We start from the raw sequence: 21,282 nt of genomic DNA, 5'->3' as shown, positions 1-21,282 counted from the left end.
AGCAGGAACCAGGCCACGGAACTCGGCGTGCAAAGAAAAGCATTGTGTACTTTCCCCCCACAGCCTTTCAGGCAAGATGCTTTGTGGCTCTGGAGCCAAAGTCCACCTCTTCAAAGACAGGCTTAGCCTGCTGTATTCTGAGATTAGGCAGGGAAAAGTCTGGAGGTCACCTGACGGACATTGCTTACCAGTAGCCACCCAGAACACCAGATCACAGCTACACTTAGAGGTCAACTTGTCCAGGCTTCTTGGGGGCTGCCAACATACAAACCAATAAAAGCTGAAAGATCTCATAAGAATTAGTCACTGTAAGAACATAAATCAGGTTATAAAAGGAGAAAGTAACTTTTACTTCTCATCTTGGACCTAGCAGTGAGAACAATTTCATACAGCAGAGATTTTTCAAAGAACTTCATGGTGTGTTCACATGGTATGTTTAAAAAAAGGGAGCCTCCCACTTCCTAAGCTTTCTGGACGTAACTGCTAAAGTTAGTTTTATCTAATAGACAGATTTGCCCCTTTACGTGGCCTTTCCAGTTCCTCAGCCATTTGTTACTGTGTTCACAAAGCTCTCATTTAAACAACATTTCTTCCCATTCATTCTTTATGCTGACTGCCTTATAAAATAATTTTAAGAGACCTACTGTGAAACTCCATCAACTTATTCTATCACTTTTGGTACAGTTTTTTCCTGCTCACTGTGAATGGCTCTGAATAGGTAGCATTTTACCTTCCTCATCAAGAATTTATTGCATGCCTCTCCCAAGGTCCAGATTCTATAACCCCCATTGATGTTTTAGTGGAGGATACAAAAAGCATTCAGATTATTATTAGCAAAACTGGGCCTGGAGTTTTTAAAGCCTTGTGGGAGAAAACCCCAAGCCTACTAGGCAAGCCAGAACATTATTTATTTGGGGAGGAAAGAGAAGACAGAGATAGCAGGTGAACATACAGCTTTTCATCACAGCTACATCTGGGTCTGGTAGCATCCCTGGCAGGGGCATTCAAACCACTTCACAGAAATTCTCTTTCTGGGCCTGACTGAAGCAGTTTGGCAGAGCTGAACACAGATGACCACAATCCTCCTTGCCAAGATCTAGGTGCCATCTGCTTGGTCATGCATGAACTTTTATCTAGATCCTTTGATAGGCCTTAGCACAGTGCTTTCCAACATGGGGTGCTGCACAAGACAATCTACTGGGATGCTGGAAGAAAATATTTTCCTCTATTGTTAATAAATTTTAAAAAATTATTAAACAGTGTTACTTTCATCTTTTTCTCATCCTGGTTGAAATTCTGGTTTTGTATATGCTTTATAATGTACATAGTATATTAGTACAGTAGTGCAGGTGTATAATTTATAAATAAATCAATAAATATACATAGATTGGGGGTACCTGTTGAAAAGACTTCTACTGATAGGGATGAATGATCAAAAATGATTGGGGAACACTGCCCTAGTTCTCCAGTAACTACATTGAGGATTAAAGCAGCCTTGTAGATACAGTTCACTCTCTTTTTAGCAGAGAGCCGAAGGTGTGCTCAAATCCTATAAGCTTCAGTTGATCTACATGTAGGTTTTACACCAATATAAAAAGGAGTAATTTCCCTTTGTCTTCCAAGAAAACTGTCTTCTTGTAAGAACAAGGGAGTGGTGGTATCAGTCAGAGGTCCTTCTGCATCGGTATAACACTTTTCATGTCACTAAAGAAATACATATTATTCAAGCCATTTGTCACGTATCACTAAGGTGTTACCCCCTATGCATATGCTTATATGCATCTCTGGATTCAAAGAATAATGCACTATATTTACATCCCTTGACACTCCCCTTTGAATTTTAACTTGTGTTACTCAAAAATCAAAAGGATGTGTAAGAGCCTTGTGGTTTTCTCTAGTAGCAGAAATAGGTTTCCAGAGCAGACACTGATTTTGCAGTCAGCCATGCAAATTATTAATCCTAAAAGCACAACTGAGGCTGCAATATATGTCAGGGCAGGAAAAAAAAAAAAGGGGAATGTCTTTTTACTATGAAACTTTTCTGTAGTCTATCCTGCAGCCCCTTTGTCGTCCCTCCTGGGCCTTATGACCACCACAGATTTTGGTCTTTGCAGACTTCAGCAAGCAAATTGGAACTCATGTTCTTCAGGAAGCATGATTTTTCATTTTGATCAAGGGATTAAATGTAGTTCTACCATTCAGATCTGATACTAAACTTTCTGCTGTTGTGAAACAAACAGGTTGTACTTTCAACAAACATCAAAAGGGATGTTTTTAAGAAATTTTTGAGGCTATAGAGTGACAATAGTAACCTCTTCTAGGGTCTTTTCACTCCAGCTGAACAGAAACCATTTGAGGCAGATACTTAGCCTTAAGCTACAGTTTTCAAATTATTCTTAGGCATCAGTGCAACACTACCCTGAAGTGCATGTTTTTGAAGTGAGATTAAGCATATTTCTTCTAGCCTAGGATTGCTCCAAACAAATGATTTAACAGTGTAAGTATTAAAACGTCAAGTGATGCAGTCCATAATAAAATACAGAAATAACTGCAAAACAATGAATATTGGCAAGTACAGTACAGAGTCTTTGAAGTCACAGCAAAAGAGGTGCTTAAAACTTTGCTTAGAAGAAGCTTTTTTTTAAAACTTGAGTTTAAAAGCTTGCTTACTTTCTCCTCCCTCTTCTAAATAACAAGGAAGGCAGCTAACAATGACTCTCTACAGCAGTAGTCAGAGAAAGCAAAACTTAAAAACTTTTGTGTCTCTTTTCTTTAGGAAGCATTCAAGATCCACCAGTATGTAGAACATTGAGTTCAGCTAGCCTCAAAGAGGAAAAGAAAAGCAATAGCTACACCAAAACTGCTTATAAAACCCATAACACTTTGCATTCTTTATAGAAACTATTACTTGATCTTGGTGACATCCTCCTGGCTCTAGAACCAGCGTCTGGCAGATAAGGGACTGCAGGGTACACTTTGCAAAGTGAACAAAGAACCAAGCACAGGAGACACAATCCCCACTCCTGCCAATACAGGTGATCAAGAAGGGAGAATATTCCTTAAATGCTTGCTACAAAGAATCAGGCCCATTACTCAGTGCATTAGCCTCTAAAACTGCACTGGTTTCTTCTATTAGGCAGCAGGAGCACAGATGCATTCACAACCCAGACACGTTAAAATGCTAACTCAGAACTCCATGTGGGGGCAGTTGACACTCCTGAAGTGCAACCTTTATCCAAAAAGAAGACTGAATAATCATGGAATAACCAAACTCATAGATAAACACTATTAGATCTAAACTCAGATTTGGTTGGGCTGCATACTGCTTTTCTTCCAGATTTTTAATGCAACGTTAGACGTTGTGGTGGGTGTGACAGTTTACATATTGTATTTCCCACAAAAGCAGACCTGGAACATCAGCTGTAGCAGGCTGGATAAGCAATGTGGTCAGGAGCACTTGGACATAATTTTGGTATGTGAGAAGTACCAGCTATTATCTTTATGAGGCAAGAACAGACAGAGTCTGGTTTCCCATGACCTCTTGTCTCAACATCAACCTGCTTTTTCATCACAGGAAATGCTATTGGAGCCTACAGGCTCTTCTCACTACAAATGTGCTGTCTAATAAGGATTGAACTCAAGTGAGCCATCTTTCAGCAAGGGCAATTCAAAAGGCTATCACCCCATCAGCTCTCTTCCCGTAAGTTGGGTGAGAACTCAGTATCTGGAAGACCTTTACCTTCTCCTCCCACAAGAATGGACTTGAGCACATGGAGCAGAGCAAAATTGCACAAAGCCTGGCTTACTAAGAAGCAAAATTTGATGAACTCCTGCCCCGACTACCTGCAGTTTTGACAGGAACAGTGGAGACATGGTGTCAAAGAATAAGAAAAAAGGAAGTTTCATAATGACTAAGAACAAGATGTTAAAATGTGAAGTATTGGTAGAATCTATATTAAGATATAAGAGAAACATTCATTTTTATGACAGAAGAAGATTTTAAGAAGCAAAATAAAATTAGAGAAACTAAATGCTGTAGCACAGAAGGGCAGGTTAGAAAGAGGTTATAATACAGATTAAAAGGATTCAGTAGAAACGGAAAGCTTGAAAGTAAAGTTTTGAGCAGCTTTTTTTATACTTATTTCTTGTTCCTTTTCTGATTAAGTATTGTGCTGAAGAATTCTCCCTTTAGCTGCCCATTCCAGCTTAAAAAAGAGAGTCCCATCACCCTTTTATCTTAGGAAGAAAGCTGACATTAGAAGAATTGGCAGTGCACTGCTCAATGTCAAGCTGCTCCAGGTCAGTACTCAGACCCCTTCTGAGTCAACCTTTCAGCAAAAGACCTAAAGAAAAGGCACTGTTTCTATTTTAACATCTCGCTCACTCTCCTGCAATATATATCCCTCAAATGCTATCAAACGTTTCTGCTTCATCATACGATAAAAATTTTAGAAAAATTTAGAAAAAAAATACTGCTTTTAGAAAAAAAATACTGCTCACTTAGTTTCTTTTCATTGATTCAGGGAGAGATAGCCACAAAAAATAAAAAATTTAAAAGAAAATGAAAGAGAGAGTTAAAAAGTAGTATAATCTCAACAACAGAGTCACATTAACAGTGTCAAGTCCATTTCATATTCCTAGAACCACTTCATATTCAGTACCCACTTTGACAGTACCAATTCAAAAATATCCATAGCTGAATATTTTACAACCACCATCTGCTCCTAGAAAGCAGTTAGGTGCCCATACTACTGTTTGCACTCAACATAGTTCAATGTATTTTGAATTTACCCAAGTCTAGGGGGATTATAGGTTTTGGTACTGCTGGCTAAACTCACACTTCTCTTAACCAGAAACAGTCATGCCTTGTACAGAAAGATCCAAAGTGCTCTTCAATAAAATAAAAGGGGGATGAAGGGGAAGAAGGAGGAAGCAAAGCCTGAGCAATTTTCATAACACAGATATTCATGATAACCTGGGCAGGTTTCAGCTGTTAGGGCAAGGATTTTGGCTTCATTCTCAAGGCATCTAATGAGATTCATAGAGTAAGTTTCAAGAGTCTGATCACAGGACACCAGAAGCTGAAATACCTGGGACAAAGACAGAAAAAAAGTAGAATCTTGCAGTTTAGTATATATATTTTTGTTTCTAATCCTCAAATACTAGGAGCCCCATAAGAAGAACCTAAGTGAATCCAATTTCAAGGTAACATGTTAAGCTGGGAAGACCTCCTAAAAGAAATAAGAGCCTTGGTGACCTTAACTTGTTGCTCTGATCCCAACACTCCTTAAACACTGAATAGATTTTAATGAAAGACTAACAAAATACATCAAGACAAATGCGGACAAAATGCATTTTTATCATTGATAGGTCACCTTAAAACCATTTTTAGCAGGTAAGCTTCTAAGATATTACTTACAGGAAAGTTTAATTTATCTGTTCTGTTTCTAGCTAGATACTTGTGAATTGGCAGCAGCACAGACGAGTAAGAGTATTAGTGCGTCCTCCTTATCCAGATCCTTGACTGAGAAAGAAGTTATCTGGATGAAGGGAGGTGACTTTGGGAAAGGCATTTCCAGGACATGGAATTAGAACCAATTTTATGCTAAAACACCATCAGAAAATACTGGGCTGATCATCCTACTCTTCAATAGTATTTGAATTTATTGACCAACATAAATATTAAAACCCATATTGAAAGTTTTTTCTCTAATTGTATGCTGAAATCAGACACAATCTCTTATTCTGCCAAAAAGTGATACACAACTGACTTCTAGAACAGTGTGGATAGCAAGTTATTGGTTATCTCCATAACTAATATAGTGACAGTAACCAATATAGAGATAGTGACATACCAGTACCTTTGAACAAGGAACTGTAAGATCTTACTTGGACACCTGTGCAATTTGTCAACAAAGAGTTGATCCTACACTGGAAAAGGCAGAGAACTACTATTAGAAGTAGGGGTGTATTCTTTCAAGGAAAAATTGTGAAGAAATATTATACTTTCTTATTTTTTAGCCTGGGGGAAAAAAAAAAAGAAAAAAGATAAAAAAACCACAAGAAAGCTAAACAGCAAATCTCTTAAAATATACTTGAGGTAAATATCAGGAAAAAAAGAAGATGCAAATGCCGAAAAGTAGTCTTTGAAGATGAAACAATTTCACAATGCTTACAAAGAAGAGAAGGAACAACCTTCTGATACCCAATCCATGAACTGAAAAAACATGGAATAGACATTCTGTTGTTCTTTCTTGCCAAGACATGTTACATGATCATCAGTTGTTGCGGGTGTCTGCACTATGACTTAGCTGAGCCTCTTCCAGACCTGTGCTTGTCTTCCTCCATGTATCCATCCTTATGGTCTACAGAGGGGTGTGTTGGGATTCAGTTGCAAGGAAGCTCTTTATACCTCAAGAAGTGTCATGAACAGAGGCAAGTACAAACCCAGGCATCACTGGATGATACACTGCCTCCAGAGTGTAGCATTGCTAATCTCACAAGTCTTTGGGTAGTGCCACATCAGACATCCCTAACATAAGCAGATTAGTGCTTTGAACATAAAGTACTCTCAGACTAAGTCATTTGAGTAGATACAAGATTCATGGACACACAACTCATTAGCACAGAAGTGAATGTGGAAACAACACCCTAAGTAACCATCAAGTCTGCCTGGGCCACTTTCTGGGACAAAGGGAAAGAGGTAGTTTTGCCTTAACAGATCAGGCAGCCTTCTCCCCACTCCAAAAGTTGACATGGAAGATGCAACTAGCAAGTCCTTTGCAGAACATTCCAACATTTAACTTGCCACTAAACAGTTTGCTAGTTTATCTTAACCAATCTAAAACAAAGGAAAAGAGCACTGGAAGGGACCTCAGGAAGTCCTTCGGTCTATTCCCATTCAGCACACATACTGGGTGTCAGTCTGTTACAACAGATATAACAGGTTAATGACACTTGTTCTTAGGTTTTCAGTGACACATTTGTCTTCTGCACCACTGCACTGTCCGAGAGTTTCCATTGTGTCTGATTCAATTATCCATCAATTTATATCCATTATTCCTCATATTTAGTTTTCAGAGTTTTCCTCATATTTTAGTTTTCCTGTAATAGCTCTTTTACTTACCTATATGGCTTTTTGGCTTAAAACCAGAATACTAAAGGGTGGCCAGGTTAGTAGATTTTCTGCTCCTGTCCTTCCTCTTCATATTTAACTACATGCTTCTCACCTGGGCTGGCAACCCAGACTCTCTCTCAAGTGGCAAAACAGCCTCATTTCAAGTCTTGTACACTCCATTTGGATGCTTGCCTTTTCACAACAGCATGACACTGAGTCACATTTGTCTGGTGTTCAGCTTCGATCACCATTTCCTTTTCCACCTAGACAGTTCTTCCCCTCCATTTTCCACTTCTGCTGTTAGTCAGTGCCGCCTTCACACGAAACTTTTCCCCTCTTGCACCATCCCACTGTGTTTCCTGCACCAGACTATTCCAGGCTATCAACCTTGGAAGTCCTCAGCTTGCTCTTCAGTGTACATGGAATCACTCAACTTCATGTTACCTAAAGGTTTAATAAACAAATTCAAGAAGTCCAGATCCACTCAGGAATACACTTTCAGGTTCTTATTAATCAAGAATAAAAAATAAAATTAAGGGAAATTAAATAAAAATAAAAGTAAAAATGTCCCATTGGAACATTTAAGCTTTTGACAGGTCTTTATGCCACACAGTTTTGGAGATGCTAGACCACACCTATCCAATTCAAATAGAGACAAACATTTTCAGTGATAACAATTTTAGTGAGAATACCTGATGGGGATTAGATGGTATTTATCCAATCAGATATTTCTGCATCTGCCTGCTTCACCCCACTACATATTTTAATGTTTGTAAGATTTGTTGCAACAGATGTAGTGTAAGGCAAAGCACAATGTGAAACTCAGAGCCAGTAAGTACTGCAGAGATGGCTCCCACAGGCATTTGCCTCCAGTTCACTGCAGAAAACAAGGCAGTAAAATCTGTCATGGAACACAGTGACCATTGGGATCTCCACAAGGATCACCTAACTCCTAACTTTGCACAAGCACTCCACACACCAAAACCCCCACAGGGCTGTTTCATACACAAGACATAAACAATGCAGATAATCTGAACCAGAAGAACTTGCAAGGCACCCATGAAACAAAGGTAATGACAAGGCAGAACTATGTCCCAGCCGCTCTGTGGCAGCAGCCAGGCTCTCCATGGCTGATAGGAGAGCTGGCTACCAACAGCCTGAGCTGTAGGGACAGGGTACAGAGAATCCACAGCCACCAAGAAGTGGGCTGGGAGAATGGTTCAACTGATTCAAATTCCTTCTGAATACTTTTTTTGTGGAAGAGCCATTACAGAAAGTCGTGGCTTCTGCCAAGGAATTTGTTTTAAGGAGCTGCTGTCAGTGCCCCAGGGTCACCACCATGCCTGACTGGCCTTGCCTGGCCCAGTCTCCATGACAGCTCCCCAGGGCCATCAGCCCCCACCCCAGCCGGGCCAGGCTCCAGCTTGGCACAGCCCTGCCCTGCCATGGGCCCACCCACACACCCACCCTGAGCCAGCCTCATCTGTCACCCTGGTGCCCAGGGCTGCCCGAGTGCCCTTGGCTGCAACTGTCCCGGCTGGGGTGGCAGGATGGCCCTGGCTCTGACAGACCCCAGGGGCACAATGGCAGGGGGCTGCTGTGGAGTTGGACAATCTCTTAGAACATCTCCGATGTCAGTTTAAGTGTGAGTCATTACCCTGTAGTACAGAAACAGATGAAGAAAGGCCTTTTTTGAGAGGCCATTCTTTATTCATCAACTACAACCTCATCAAGTGGAAAGACCAAGATGTCATCTACTCTAAAACCCATCACTCTTTTCCCAAGACAGGAGGTTTGTGATACACTTGAAGACACACCCTTAAAAGAAAAAACTGAAACTACTCGCAACAATGAAATAGCTTGGAACTTGCACCATGAAAATAGCTACAGATCACTTAAATGCAGACCAAATCTTAGAGCCTAATTTCTTTTAATCTCAGAGTTAGTGACAAGAGGGAACTAATGCAGATCTCCAGATATAAACCTTCAAACATTGTATTTTTCTTCATCTCAAAACAACTACTAACGACACAAAACAACAAGTTTATGAGTAAGGAATAACTACAATGGCTAAAAATTGAGAAAGTCTTCAGTTCAAGGAGGTCTTCTCATCTAGTGATCCTTTTAAAAAATACAGTCCAGAACGCTAGAAGCCTTGAAAGGCTAAAGAAAAATTTATGTCCACATATGTATTTATATCCATAATGCAACATATCCAGCAAGACAGATGTAAGAGCATCTCCCATTTTTCAAGATCATCCTGGGAATCCCTTGCCCCAAACCAAAGGTGGTTGATTTTCAATTGTCTGCTGCAGCACAAGGTTCATGAACCTGCCCTCTGAGGAGGGCTAACCACCTCTTCTGCAGGGAAGAGGTAGAGTTACCATCCTGTAAGTGTTCCAAACACCTGTGAATATGACACTCGGAATGTAGTTTAGTCGTGAACATTGTGGTGGTGCTGGGTTGGCAGTTGGACTTTATGATCTTAAAGGTCTTTTCCAACCTTAATGATTCTGTGATTCCAAATGTGTAAGGGCACACGTGTGAGTTTCAATACACGTAGCCTCTTCCAAGTAGTTTTCCTGGGCATGAACTGACAATATTACCATTGCCCAAGCACTCTGTCAATAGGGTGCATCCAGCAGCAGACAGCACCATGACATCAATGGGAACAGCCACACACCCACAGCTACATGCTGACCCCCTAGCACTGCACACCTACAGGTGCTCCCTACTCAGAAATTAACCACACCTACCTTTCCAAAAAAGGCAGAGATGACTACATGCACTGGATACTCAGACTTTCCACAACAGTGAATTTTGTAAGTAAGTTTAAAATAGATATTCTCATTTTTTTGCTTGATTTTAATCTTTCATACACACCCACCTCCCTGCCATATGTAATCAGAAATGAATCACAGTTATAACAGCAGCTGCTTTCAGTCTTTTTCTGATTTTTCTTCACTGGAAATAACACCTTCATTTGTGTCCACTGATGGGCTCACAGTATCTTTTATGTCAGTGCAATAATCTTCCTGTCCACACACAGCTAATTGCCCCTATGCATACAGACATACACAGTATTCTTTTGTGTTTCCTGTGTATCCCTCTCCAACATTATTTTGGCATCCTTACAGTGTACCTCATTGACTACACTTCAACTTGTTCAGTTTGCAGCTGCATAGCATTGCTTAATGCCATGTATGGTTTGTCAATACAGGTCATGTGAATCCCTCATGTTATCCAAGAAAGCAGAATCAAAAGCATGTTTTCTATCATGTTACATGAATACCAGGTGTTTTCACAGAAAATAAGGACATAGTCCAAGAGTAATTTATACAGACACAAAATCAGCTGTGGAGCTTTCCAAGCCTATTTTCCTGTCAGTCAGGAAACTCTGGCTTAATTTTTAAATGACCTAGTCATGTATGAGTTCATTCATTTTCACACAGTCACACAGTGACTGGTTAACATCCTGTTCTTTAAAGAATATGAAGGGGGAGCTTGGATAAGCTCCTAGACATTATGTCTTGCTACAAGGAACTGAGATGTCAAATGATAGTATCCTCATGCATTTGTCTTAGCCATGCATTCCTTTTGAGTCCATCTGTTCTGTTTTCTAATAACATGCCCAATTTTTGGCAGTACTAGAAAGAATGAGGTATTTCAGTGATTATACTCCACTGACCTCTAGTCAGGATGCGTACCTGAATCCATGATTACCTTCCCTTTTAGAAATATCTTCTATTTCCAAACCACTAAATCCATCTACTCCAAAATTTTTGGAGCTTCAGCACAGGAAGAAAGCAAAACTCTTACATGAATATAAACTGGTGAGAGAGACTTCCAGTTTCTTTTAAGTCCATGGCATCCTGTGACCTAGCAGTCAATACAGAGTTTTCGAGTCAACTCCACAATTACTATCCTCATTAGACTGAGCAGAGAGGCTGATTTCCTCTCTAGGCTGACTTAAAGGTATACAGACATGGAAACTGCTGTACTGTTTCTGAGATGCTGACTAAAGGATATGAGTAGCTGTAGGAGCTGATCTACTTTAAATGGCCCCATCAATAGCTGCAAGGAGAAAATACTTATTTTATGCAGTAACAGATCAAGGAACAAATATGCCTTTTCTCTGTAAAGGACTAGGCAAGTGCCTATGGAGAAGACCTTAATCTGCAGTTCTTATAGACTTTCATGTATGTCTCAAGTACTGACCAAAACAGATTCCCTTTATAAAAGCAGAAAAAAAAATAGTGTTGGGTTTTTTCCTGTAAAGTCTATCAAAATAGCAGATTATTCCTCAAATGGATGTTTAAGGCAAAGGTACAGGCAAAAGAGGCAAGGGAACACAGATAGCTAAGCTGCACTAAATGTTTTAATCAATAAGGCTGTCATATGCCCTTTGTTCTCTTCAGTGACGATGGAAGCAGGAAACTGTGCTCCAAAGCCATTAAAACCTCCTGAAAAGCACATCTAGATTTCTTAAGATGAATGAGATATTAAGCCTGTGCACAATTCACTTATTTAGCAAAACTTCAAGACTTTAAGTCATCCTATAAAGGCTTTGCAAAGTAGTAATGTACATCTTCAAGATGTATTTATCATATCTTCCAGAGAGTGTAGTGATACTGTCATTATATTATAACTTCTACATCAAATGCAAAAACAGATTATATAAATATGCATTTTTTTCCCCAGTATTTTCCATGGTTATGCAAGTCGAAAGCAGCTAAGTTCTCTGATGACATAAGAACAAATCATATCAGCATCACTTCATCCAGTTACAGTCAGAGAATTTGGGCCAGATATTTCTGAAGCAGAATCTGACATAAGTGACTAAGTAGCTTTCATACTTTTCTTACTCTAGAACCTTTAAATATTGACATCAATCCAGTAAGACTAAAGCCTTCAGATTCTATTCGCGACTTGAACCACGAGCTCCTGCACTGTTAGGTGGTAGCATGTATATGGACCAGGCTGACCCAAAAGCTCTTCCTCCAGGCTCCTTGCTGCTGGAATGCTGCCTTCCCATCCCACCATCTGTGCTCTCGAGAACAGAAAACACTAGAAACTACTTTAAATATTTGCTTCAACTTCTTCAAGGTGACGAGATTGCTAAAGATGGTCTTAGCAGCTTCTTGCTGAGAGCATTCTGTTATACAGCAGCATGTTCTTCAGAGATGGCAACTTACGGCACATTAAGTGTTTCAGAGAAATACTCTGGAAGTTTATAAAAACTATTTTTACTGTCTAAATGCAATTCAAAGAGGATCTGCTATGCTCCTTCAGCAAGGAGCATTCTTAGTATTTTGTCCTTAGGTCCAGGCTTAAGAACGGGGTTTCGAGGGCATAGAAAAATAAAGGAAACAGTAGCACTAATTGCTTGTATCTTTGAGGACTTCAACGTTAACTTTTGCTTAGATTTCCCGGCTATTGCTGGCACCCTAAAACATAACTATAACATAGCATTCTAACAGTAAGGAGTGCTCTTACATCCGAGGTCAAATTTTCTGGTTGCTGAACTACATGTATATAGGATGCATTGGATCCTAGGAAGAAAACGTCAAATGAGGAACATCAAGCTGCAGCAATACCTGGATTACTCCAAAGACTCCCAAAGAACCAAGAGCAGAAGCAATAGTGCCTCCATGCATTACAGAACAGTTCCTGGCCAGATAACTGAGCTAACAAGGGAAAGCACCACTCAGAGCCACTCTGCTCCTAAAGAAAGGAAAAGCACACCAATTAAGTCTGAGGCAGGAACGACCAGAAATAAATGGCTTATGTTGAGTTACTGGCACGTACAGGTTTGTAATATTACTCATTCTCTCTCTCCTTTTCAATTATGCTTTCCCTACCCTAGCAGCAATTTGTTCTCTTATCCTTTCTGCACTCTACAACTAGGTCAAAAAGCTTGGATCCAGCATTTGATCATGGATGACATCATCTTTTTAAACACACATGTTGATCTACCCATGGACCTGCTATAGCCAGGTGCTCTTTGTAAGGAAAAGCATTTCAGCAACTGCCCCAAGACCTTCTAGCCATTACTCACATCTCAGTACCTCACAACTTCTATTACTGCTTTGATATTTGTGACAGACATTTCTTTCCTCAACCTGATTTCATTAGAACTACACAGTGCCACAAGTTACCAGTTTAAAAATTAGGGTATCAAATCATATGGTTGGGAATTTTCTCACCCACTAAAATAATGATTTGCAAAATAGTTTAACAGGAAATAACACAAAGTGCCAGCAAGCCATCTGTTATAACCTCTATGTTAAAGTTAACAGCTATTTTGGATTTCAACAAAGGAAGTCAGCTAAAGCTATTAACATTGGGGTATTTTTTTCCCCAGGGAATCTAAGCACCCACTATTTTTATTAAATGGAACAGGAACAACAGGAACTGGAGATCCCTGAAGAAGAGGCAGAAAACAAATCTGGGACACAAACAGCACTGTGTTGCATAGCAATGCCAGTCACTTATCTCCTTGCACATAAGACAAGCCAGACCTTTCCCAGTTTGTCAGAACCTGCCACACAAGCAAGGCAGCATCACCACACATACATGCAGTGACTAACTGCAGACTGAGGATATACTCAACCATCTAACACACTGCCAGCAGCCCTCAGCACACCTGGGTCTTGAGTGTATTTCTGGGATGAAGTATCAGTTAACCTGTCTGTGCTCAAGATTAATTCCAGGGATAGATACAATGCTTTGTAAAGACAAGTTTAATACTGAGGCTGGGAAGACAGTAGTAAGTAATTTATTCAAAAGAAAAAAAGGGAAGTGATAGAATTTTCTACTTGTAGTTAGAAAGACCACAAGTCTTTATAAGTGTCTCTTTATTTTTTCTCTTGGGAGCTTTAGCTAACTCAATAACTAACTCAACTCTTTTTCTTCTCCACACAGTCCCTTTCATGAAGGGGCAGTCTCCCAAACCAAAGAGCTTGACACTAGGTTCGACCCTCGTCTGATTCAAGAATTTATCTCCAGCACCAGTGAGGCTGAAGTCTCATGAGAGAGTTGTCTCCTGGCATCAGATGATGTCAAGTACTTGCCCCTGAGAAAACCTTGAGATTTTGACCAAAAGGCCATGTTCTGAAGTTCTGGTGCTAACCAAAGGTAATTTTTATCTCAGTCTCATGTAAACGTATTCCTTTTAATCTCAGAACCTAGAAAGAAAGGATCTTACATCCAACAGATCTGAACTGAGAAGACAGTTTTCTTGGTCCTCTATCTAACCCTGTATTTCTTGCTTGTACTCCATAAGAGACAAAGACATGTTTCACTGCAAGGCACCTCAGTGGAGACCTTTTCCTCAACAGGTATAGATACAAACTTTTGTGTCAGAATGGTGTCCAAAGAAGCAACAATGGTGCCAGCACAAGTATGTTTAGCATTACTCTGATGATGATATATGCAAGGCCTAAAGCCAGCCAATCTACAAACTAGATTTATAAGAGTTCAGTTATATACAATGCAGTAGTTTCCATAGCTTGGAATCTGAGTTGTCAAAAATAAAAATATCACAAGCAGTACATGTTTCCCACATATCAAATCACGACACTACCTGAACTTCTGCCAAACCAAATCACCATTCCATGAAGAGCGTGCAGCATCTATCATCATTATCACAATCAACAGAAAGGGCAGAAGTAACCTCTTCTGCATCTATTAGTGGGAGGAAATATTCACAGCAATATCCATACACCTTCCTCAAGAGACATCTGCATTGTTTCTGTCAACCATAAATCTGACTCCTTTATTTCAAAGGAAATATTAATTCCTGAATTAACAGGTCATCAACTCCTTTCCAAACCAGTATTAAAGCACTAATCACAGCAGTTCTGTCTGTGTTTGAAAGGATATTACCATAAAGCAATACCATGAAATAATAAGTCAAAGACAAAGAAATTAAATGATAATCAATGCTGAAATATCATCACATCATGACGCTGATAGTCCAGAATGTCATCTCAGACATGCTTATGAATAAGAACCTTCAATAGAACTCAGGAGTTCTTTACAGAGGCACATAACAGTGATTTTTAAACATTTTACAAGGTTCAGCTATTTATAGAGACAAACACAGCTCCTATTTGCACATCTGTCAGAAGCACAACTGAACTTTCTCTGGGTTCCAGTGCTAGCTCCACCTTCCTCCCCAGCCATCCAAAGCTGCTTCCTCATATGGGCTCCTGCCTGCACCAATTTCAGTACACTACACTGAGTGCAGCAGTACTCTTCGGCATTTAGTTTTAACAGCAAAATGAAGGAATTAAACACTACTGAAAAAAAAGCAAAGACAAGCAACCTTAGGACAGGCAAACTGTCAACTCAATTGACAGCAATCATCCTGTCCTATTCTGAGACATGTTGAATTGCACACCCCAGCTTTTCATAACCATTAACCTGATTTTGCAATGCCTTGCTGCTCTGCTACACAGTCAACTTGGCTGTCGAGGTCTGAGGATATATTGTAGGTTATAATGGCTCCCTCGGCAAACCAGCGGGGTAACTTGCCACGCAAGCCACTCCACGGAGGTCTCCGTGCTGTGCACTGCTGCTGTAGGTCGTGCTGTGTCATTTCACCACTCTTGGTATTCGCTCTGGCCAAAAGCCAAGCAAGTGGGTTAAGTTGAGGGACGGCTGCTCAGGAAACCTTACAGCCAGGGGGAATTCCAGCTCCAATCCCAGAGCCCCAGAGCATAGCGCAGGGCAGGGGGACCCGCAGAGCCCTGACCAGCGGCTTTCCCCACCTGCGAGTGGGGACGAGGAGCCCGCCGCACACCGGAGCGGAGCCACGGCGGGGGCCTGGACACGCACGCTGCTCGGGCAGCGCCTGTCCTCATTCCGCGGGGAGCCCTGCGCTGCCGGCGCTCGGGGCACCGCCACAGCCCCGCCGGGGAGGGGATGCCTGTGACTAAGCACACGCGGCCTCTCCTCGCTCTCCCGCACCGGCGCGCCCGGCCCTGGGCACCGGCGGCCGGACAGCGGGACCGCTCCCGGGAAGGGGCCGGGCAGGAGGCACCTGCCGTGTCCCCGCCCGCGAGGCCCGGCTCCAGGCAGCAGCCGGGCCCGTGTACGGCTTTCCCTCCCGTGGCTGCGCCGCGACCCGAGCCTGGGGGCCGCGATCCGGGCACCCCCCGCTGGCATCCCCCCGGCAGCCCGCTCTCCTCGTACCGCTGCCATCCTTGAAATGAGGGGGTGGGACGTCTCGCAGCGACCGGGTCCAGCCCCCCTTCTCCGCTTCCTCCTCCTCCTCCTCATCCATAGGGCCGGGGCCGCCCGGGACGGCGCTGCCGCCGCAGATCTGCCGCTGCCGCCGCCGCTCCGCCGGGGTGGCCGCCGCCCGGGGAGCGCGGCGCCGGGCCGCCCTGCCCCGCGGGCTCGGCACCCCCGGGCGCCCCTGGTCTTCCTCGTCGTCGTCCTCGTCCTGGGAAGAGGCGGCGGAGCGGGAGTCGGCCGAAGTGCTGTAGAAGGGGTTCCCGCTGCTGTCCTGGCCCGACTCCCCGAAGACGTCGTCTGAGATCTGCAGGCTCTCGTAGCGGGATCGGGCCGCCTCCAGCAGCGATAGCGCCTTCCTGCGCGCCGGCCCGCCGCCGCCCTCCGCCATCATCTCGGCCGCCGCCAGCAGCCGCCCGCGCTCCCCTTGGCCCGGCTCGGCCGGGTCCTGCGGCCGCAGGCAGCAGCCCAGCAGCAGGAGCGACTCGGGCACGGCGGCGGGCAGGCAGCGAGTAGGGGAAGCCCCGCCGCCGCCACCGGGGCTGAGCCCTGCCTCCCGCTCCCGCCCGCACCACCCGCCCCTGTGTGTGTGCAGGGACATGGGGGGAAGGAGCCAGCTCAACATCTCCAAGTACCACATCCAGCCAATTGCCGCGGCACTCCGCGCTCGGGAGGTGGGGTTATATGGGCGCCGCGGGCCAGCGCGGGCCGCCCACCGCCCGCCCCGCCGCCCGCCGCCGCTCCGCCCATTTAAAACCACAGCACCGGCTGCCGTGGGGCCGCCGCTGCGCCCCGGCGCCGGGAGGGGTCTCTAAGCCCAGCACCGTTCCAGCTCCCCCGCCTGGGCCCGGGGCTGGCTCTCGATTCCGGTCTCCACCCCGGCTTCCCGTCCCGGACCCCGATCCTGGCCGGAGCTGTCCGCCGCCGTGGTGCTGGAGCGGCGCAGGACGGGGGCAGGAGCGCTGGCCTCGGTGCCTGCGGGTCCCTCAGTAGCGCCTGCCGTGCGGGCAGAGGGTGAAGGGCTCCCGCGGGCTGGGAGGAGAAAGGCACTGAGGTGTTAACCCACTGGGTCCGAGCAGAGGCCACACAGCTCGTCATGCAGGACAGCATGAGCAGTGAGCGCTGGGGGCCCTCACGCCGCTGCCCCAAAGTAGGAGACAGAGCTCCACTGCCGGGGCAGCCCTTGAAGTAAAGTGAGGAAGATGCTGGAGCTGGGGAAGGGCTGTGAGACACCTGGCACCGGGCAGGCCCTACCAGCCGGCTTGGGCTCCGTGGAGGCTTTGCACTGGCTTGGGGGACACACACATGTTCTCTGTCCAGCTCTCTGCAGAGTGTGGGGACCAGCGCCCCCAGGGCATGCTTTGGATTCTCAAGTGAGTACAGAGTGAAGTAACCATTCTTCCAAAATCACCACCGATTTAAAAGCAGTATCATGGCACAAGAAAAACGAGAGAAGTGAAAACACCCGTGCCCTGACAGGGTTAGTTAAACATGATTCAGAACTATCCCTGGAGTAATCTGAGGATTTCATAAAACAGCTGATGCCCCTGGTTGTGCAGCAGTCAGAACGGTCTCTCTGATGTTACAGGAATGTTTGAAATCTCTGATCAAGGTTTATTATTTGCTATTGGGCATCCTACTGTGCTGATTACTGTACAAACATTTATTAGGATGACAGTCCTTCCCTCCCTTGTCAACAGCAATAGTAGCTATCGAGCCTACCCTTTCACAGCTTTGCTTTCAAAATAAACAGTAATAGTATTCTGGAGGGAGGGTGCAGCATATTATTTGCAAATTTTGATATAATCTTTCAGTGTAGGTTGTTCTGAAGATCTGCTAGTGCTGCAGATTTAACAAATTTTATAACACTAAATGTTTCTGTTTTTATAAAAGAAATATTAATGACCTTCTGATGATTTCAAGGACTCTAGCACAACATGGAAAATTATAAAAGCTGGACTGTGTAGGTATTTAAAAGACCAACCTCATGTTCTCTTCAGATATTTTTAATTGCAATGACTTCGTTAAAACTTTATAGTTCTATATAATGTATACAGGCAAATCCAGAGAAAAGAATCTATCTTCTACACCCTTAAGTAAACAGGAAAGCCCAGTGTGTTTTGAGGGATGAGATTTGAGTTGTATTTCTATTTTCAAAAATGTCAAAACTGTCTTACTGATTATATTAAAAAATCACTAAGTTTATATAGAAACTGTTTTATTTAATTGCAAGTTCAGCCAACTTAGCCTGAGTTAAACATTGCAGTGTCTTAATTTCATCTCATTGGTCACCAGAAGTCATAGCTCTGTAGGCCAAGCTATCCTTTTAATTGATCCATACCACCCTGTGTCTTCAGAATACTGTGATGGGAAGGCATGACTGGTTATGCCAATTCAAATGTCTTCAGATTTGCTGATTCTCTTCTGTGGAAGGACTACTCCAAAGCTCAGGACAGAAAGAGAAGGGTTTTCAAAATGGGGTCCCAGTAAAAGAATTGATGGGAAGAGTCCAGAGACTGAAGAAACCCACATAGCCCTCTCTAGCTGCTGGCTGCAGCAAAGACAGTGTCTCACAACTCATGCATGCTTTGCACCAGCAATAGGCTCCCATTCCAGCTGCCTGATGTACACTGCCAAAACCTTCCCACCTAATGGCCAAAACTTCAGTTTTCATTTTTTTAAGAGAGTGAGGGAAACAAGAGCTCTGGGAGGAGACCACTGCATTGATGGAGAGAGGTGGGTCTGACCCTTTTGTCTACCAATCCAACATAACATTTTAATGATGGAGTCTGCTGCCATGCACACACATGCAATTTTTTTTTGATGGAAATTTTCCCTCTTTCAGTGTAGTCTATACAATGACAAGTCCCTCTTCTGCCTGTCCCACTTGCAGAGAAACTGCTTTAGTCTCCCCTGCTTGCATGGGAAGATTGCTTTTCTGAGCCAGGACTTTAGAGGCTCCCGCACAGGGCTGCATGCCGAAGGTTTTGGCTTGCCTTATGGTCTAAGACTTAGCTTTTCATATGTACCCCTATAACCATCCACAGAAGGTGCTGATTGGATTACTGTAACCCAGAATGAGAGTTCTGGATTGTGAAAATTACCATGTATGACATGCTAGTAGTCATTTGATCCCAAATGATTGCAGAGGCACAGAGATATGATGGATTGTTCTAAAAACGGTTACATAAGTCCACTGGGTTTTTATGAACAGTCAAGAAAACCATCACCAGGGGTGGTTGAAAGATCTAATTATATAAACGTAATGGAACATTATAAACATAGCTATGTTTTCTCCTTAATCACTTAAACTTGTGTTTAGCTGCTAGAAAACACTACTCGAGTAAATGGACTTTTGTAGCCATGGCAACCTGTGGATCCACTTTTAATTTGTCTACAGAGAAAATGTTTGGTGGGTTTTTTCCTTGAAGTTTTCTGGTTTTATTGCAAAAGCAAAAATGACTTCTATGCACTCCTGACCCTGACAATCTTCATGGCTAAGACTGTGATAGTGGGAAATCTTGTGTTTCTCAGTTCTCAGTAACTTATTTTTCATAGTTAGCTCTTTGAGGAAGGGTCATGTGCCATCTTCCACCATATTTACACTGACAAACCTTGGCCTAGATCCAACAAAATATTGACATTTCTGTCTCCTACCTAAGCTTCCTCACTTCCTATTGATTTCACAGTTTGTAGACCCAAGCCTGGTATGTGGCTGGTACAAATACACTGAGATGGAATAATATTTAATCAGATTACAAAATTATTCTTTTCTAATCCCTTGTTCTGAAAATGCAGTCTGGAATCTGAATTTCAAACTGTCTTCCATCGTAACACCCCCCTAAAAAGGAGTCTGTAGAGTCAGAGTAAAGTTGCTTATCCAGGGTCAGGCCAATAGGCTTCAGTTCCCTCTTCAATTATTGCATGGCCCCAGAAGAACAGAAAAATTTGCAGAAAAAACTTAATCAAGACTGAAAACAATAATGAATTGGAGCCAGTGGACTGTTTCCTCCCAAGCCCCTGAGAAGTGGTTAGGGAGGGACTGTCTCATCCCCGGTAGAGATCATGGATCAGTCTGGTTCTCAAACACATCATCACTGTTTGGTATCCCTACTTTGCAGGGAAGAAATCTCTATGACCACAGCCAGTCCTGGTACAGAGCTCTGCACACCCTCCACAAAGGCTTCTGGTACGTCTTGCTGCATGGCACAGGGAAAAGAGGCTCAGTAGGGATTGATCTGCCACTGTCCTGCCCTGCCTAATACACTGCTCCATGCAGGTTGCTGTGGAACTCTTTCTCATCCACTCTGCAACTCTCCTGTTGGAAGCAACATTGATAATACATATGGGTTGGAGTTTTTTTCTTTTAAATTCATCAAGTATTTACAGCACATGGCATGTTGAATACAATAAAAATGCTTGTCTATATGTTTCTTTTTTGCTTTCTGTTTTCTGACTGCTTTGTATTGTTTGAATCCTGTATTTCTTGGATTGATGTTAAACATTGCCCAAGTATGATGTAGAACCAAAACTCAAGGAAAAAAAGCAACCTGCTGTTTTCACATGAGAGAAATTGAACAAATATGGGTTTTTTTCTTATAGTATGAGAGATGGTTTTTTACTCTTCTGATACTGAAGCAAAAGTGCACTGAAGTTTAAAATTCAGGAGAGAAATTTCAGTGCTTCAGTGATGAACAATTTTGATTTTCAGATTAAGAGCCTTTGGAAATCACATTTTTGTGCATGCCCAGTACATTTTTAGCAAAAGCTGTATTATGAAAAAGACTCACCTAAGCTCCAAAGGGAAAATAACGTGTGTTGCTCATGCATGCATGGAAAATCAGCTGTTTAATCAATAATTTAAAGACGGTTCATAGGGTGTTCTGCAGTGGTCTGCAAAAGCCCTTCCTTCCTCTGGTGGGGGT

The 21,282-nt window shown here is 43.0% G+C and overlaps 1 protein-coding gene and 1 long non-coding RNA gene across 2 annotated transcripts in view; one reads left to right on the top strand and one right to left on the bottom strand.

Annotated features, from left to right (window-relative positions):
* PGBD5 (piggyBac transposable element derived 5) overlaps positions 1 to 16,997 on the bottom strand; it is a 62,595-nt gene extending 45,598 nt beyond the window's left edge. The window contains exon 1 of the mRNA XM_088161485.1: positions 16,316 to 16,997. Coding sequence (XP_088017611.1) covers positions 16,316 to 16,997 — 682 coding nt within the window. The remainder of the gene's footprint in view (positions 1 to 16,315) is intronic.
* A 378-nt stretch (positions 16,998 to 17,375) lies between these two features.
* On the top strand, positions 17,376 to 20,789 carry LOC148224310 (uncharacterized). The gene is made up of 2 exons (XR_015802858.1): positions 17,376 to 17,730; positions 20,479 to 20,789. It is a non-coding gene; the product is annotated as an uncharacterized LOC148224310 (long non-coding RNA).
* The last annotated feature ends 493 nt before the right edge of the window (positions 20,790 to 21,282 follow it).

This window comes from Sturnus vulgaris, chromosome 3, assembly GCF_052056855.1.
Source record: "Sturnus vulgaris isolate bStuVul1 chromosome 3, bStuVul1.hap1, whole genome shotgun sequence".
NCBI lineage: Eukaryota > Metazoa > Chordata > Aves > Passeriformes > Sturnidae > Sturnus > Sturnus vulgaris.
The sequence above is the reverse complement of the archived record's forward strand: the minus strand, read 5'-3'. Positions and strand labels throughout refer to the sequence as shown.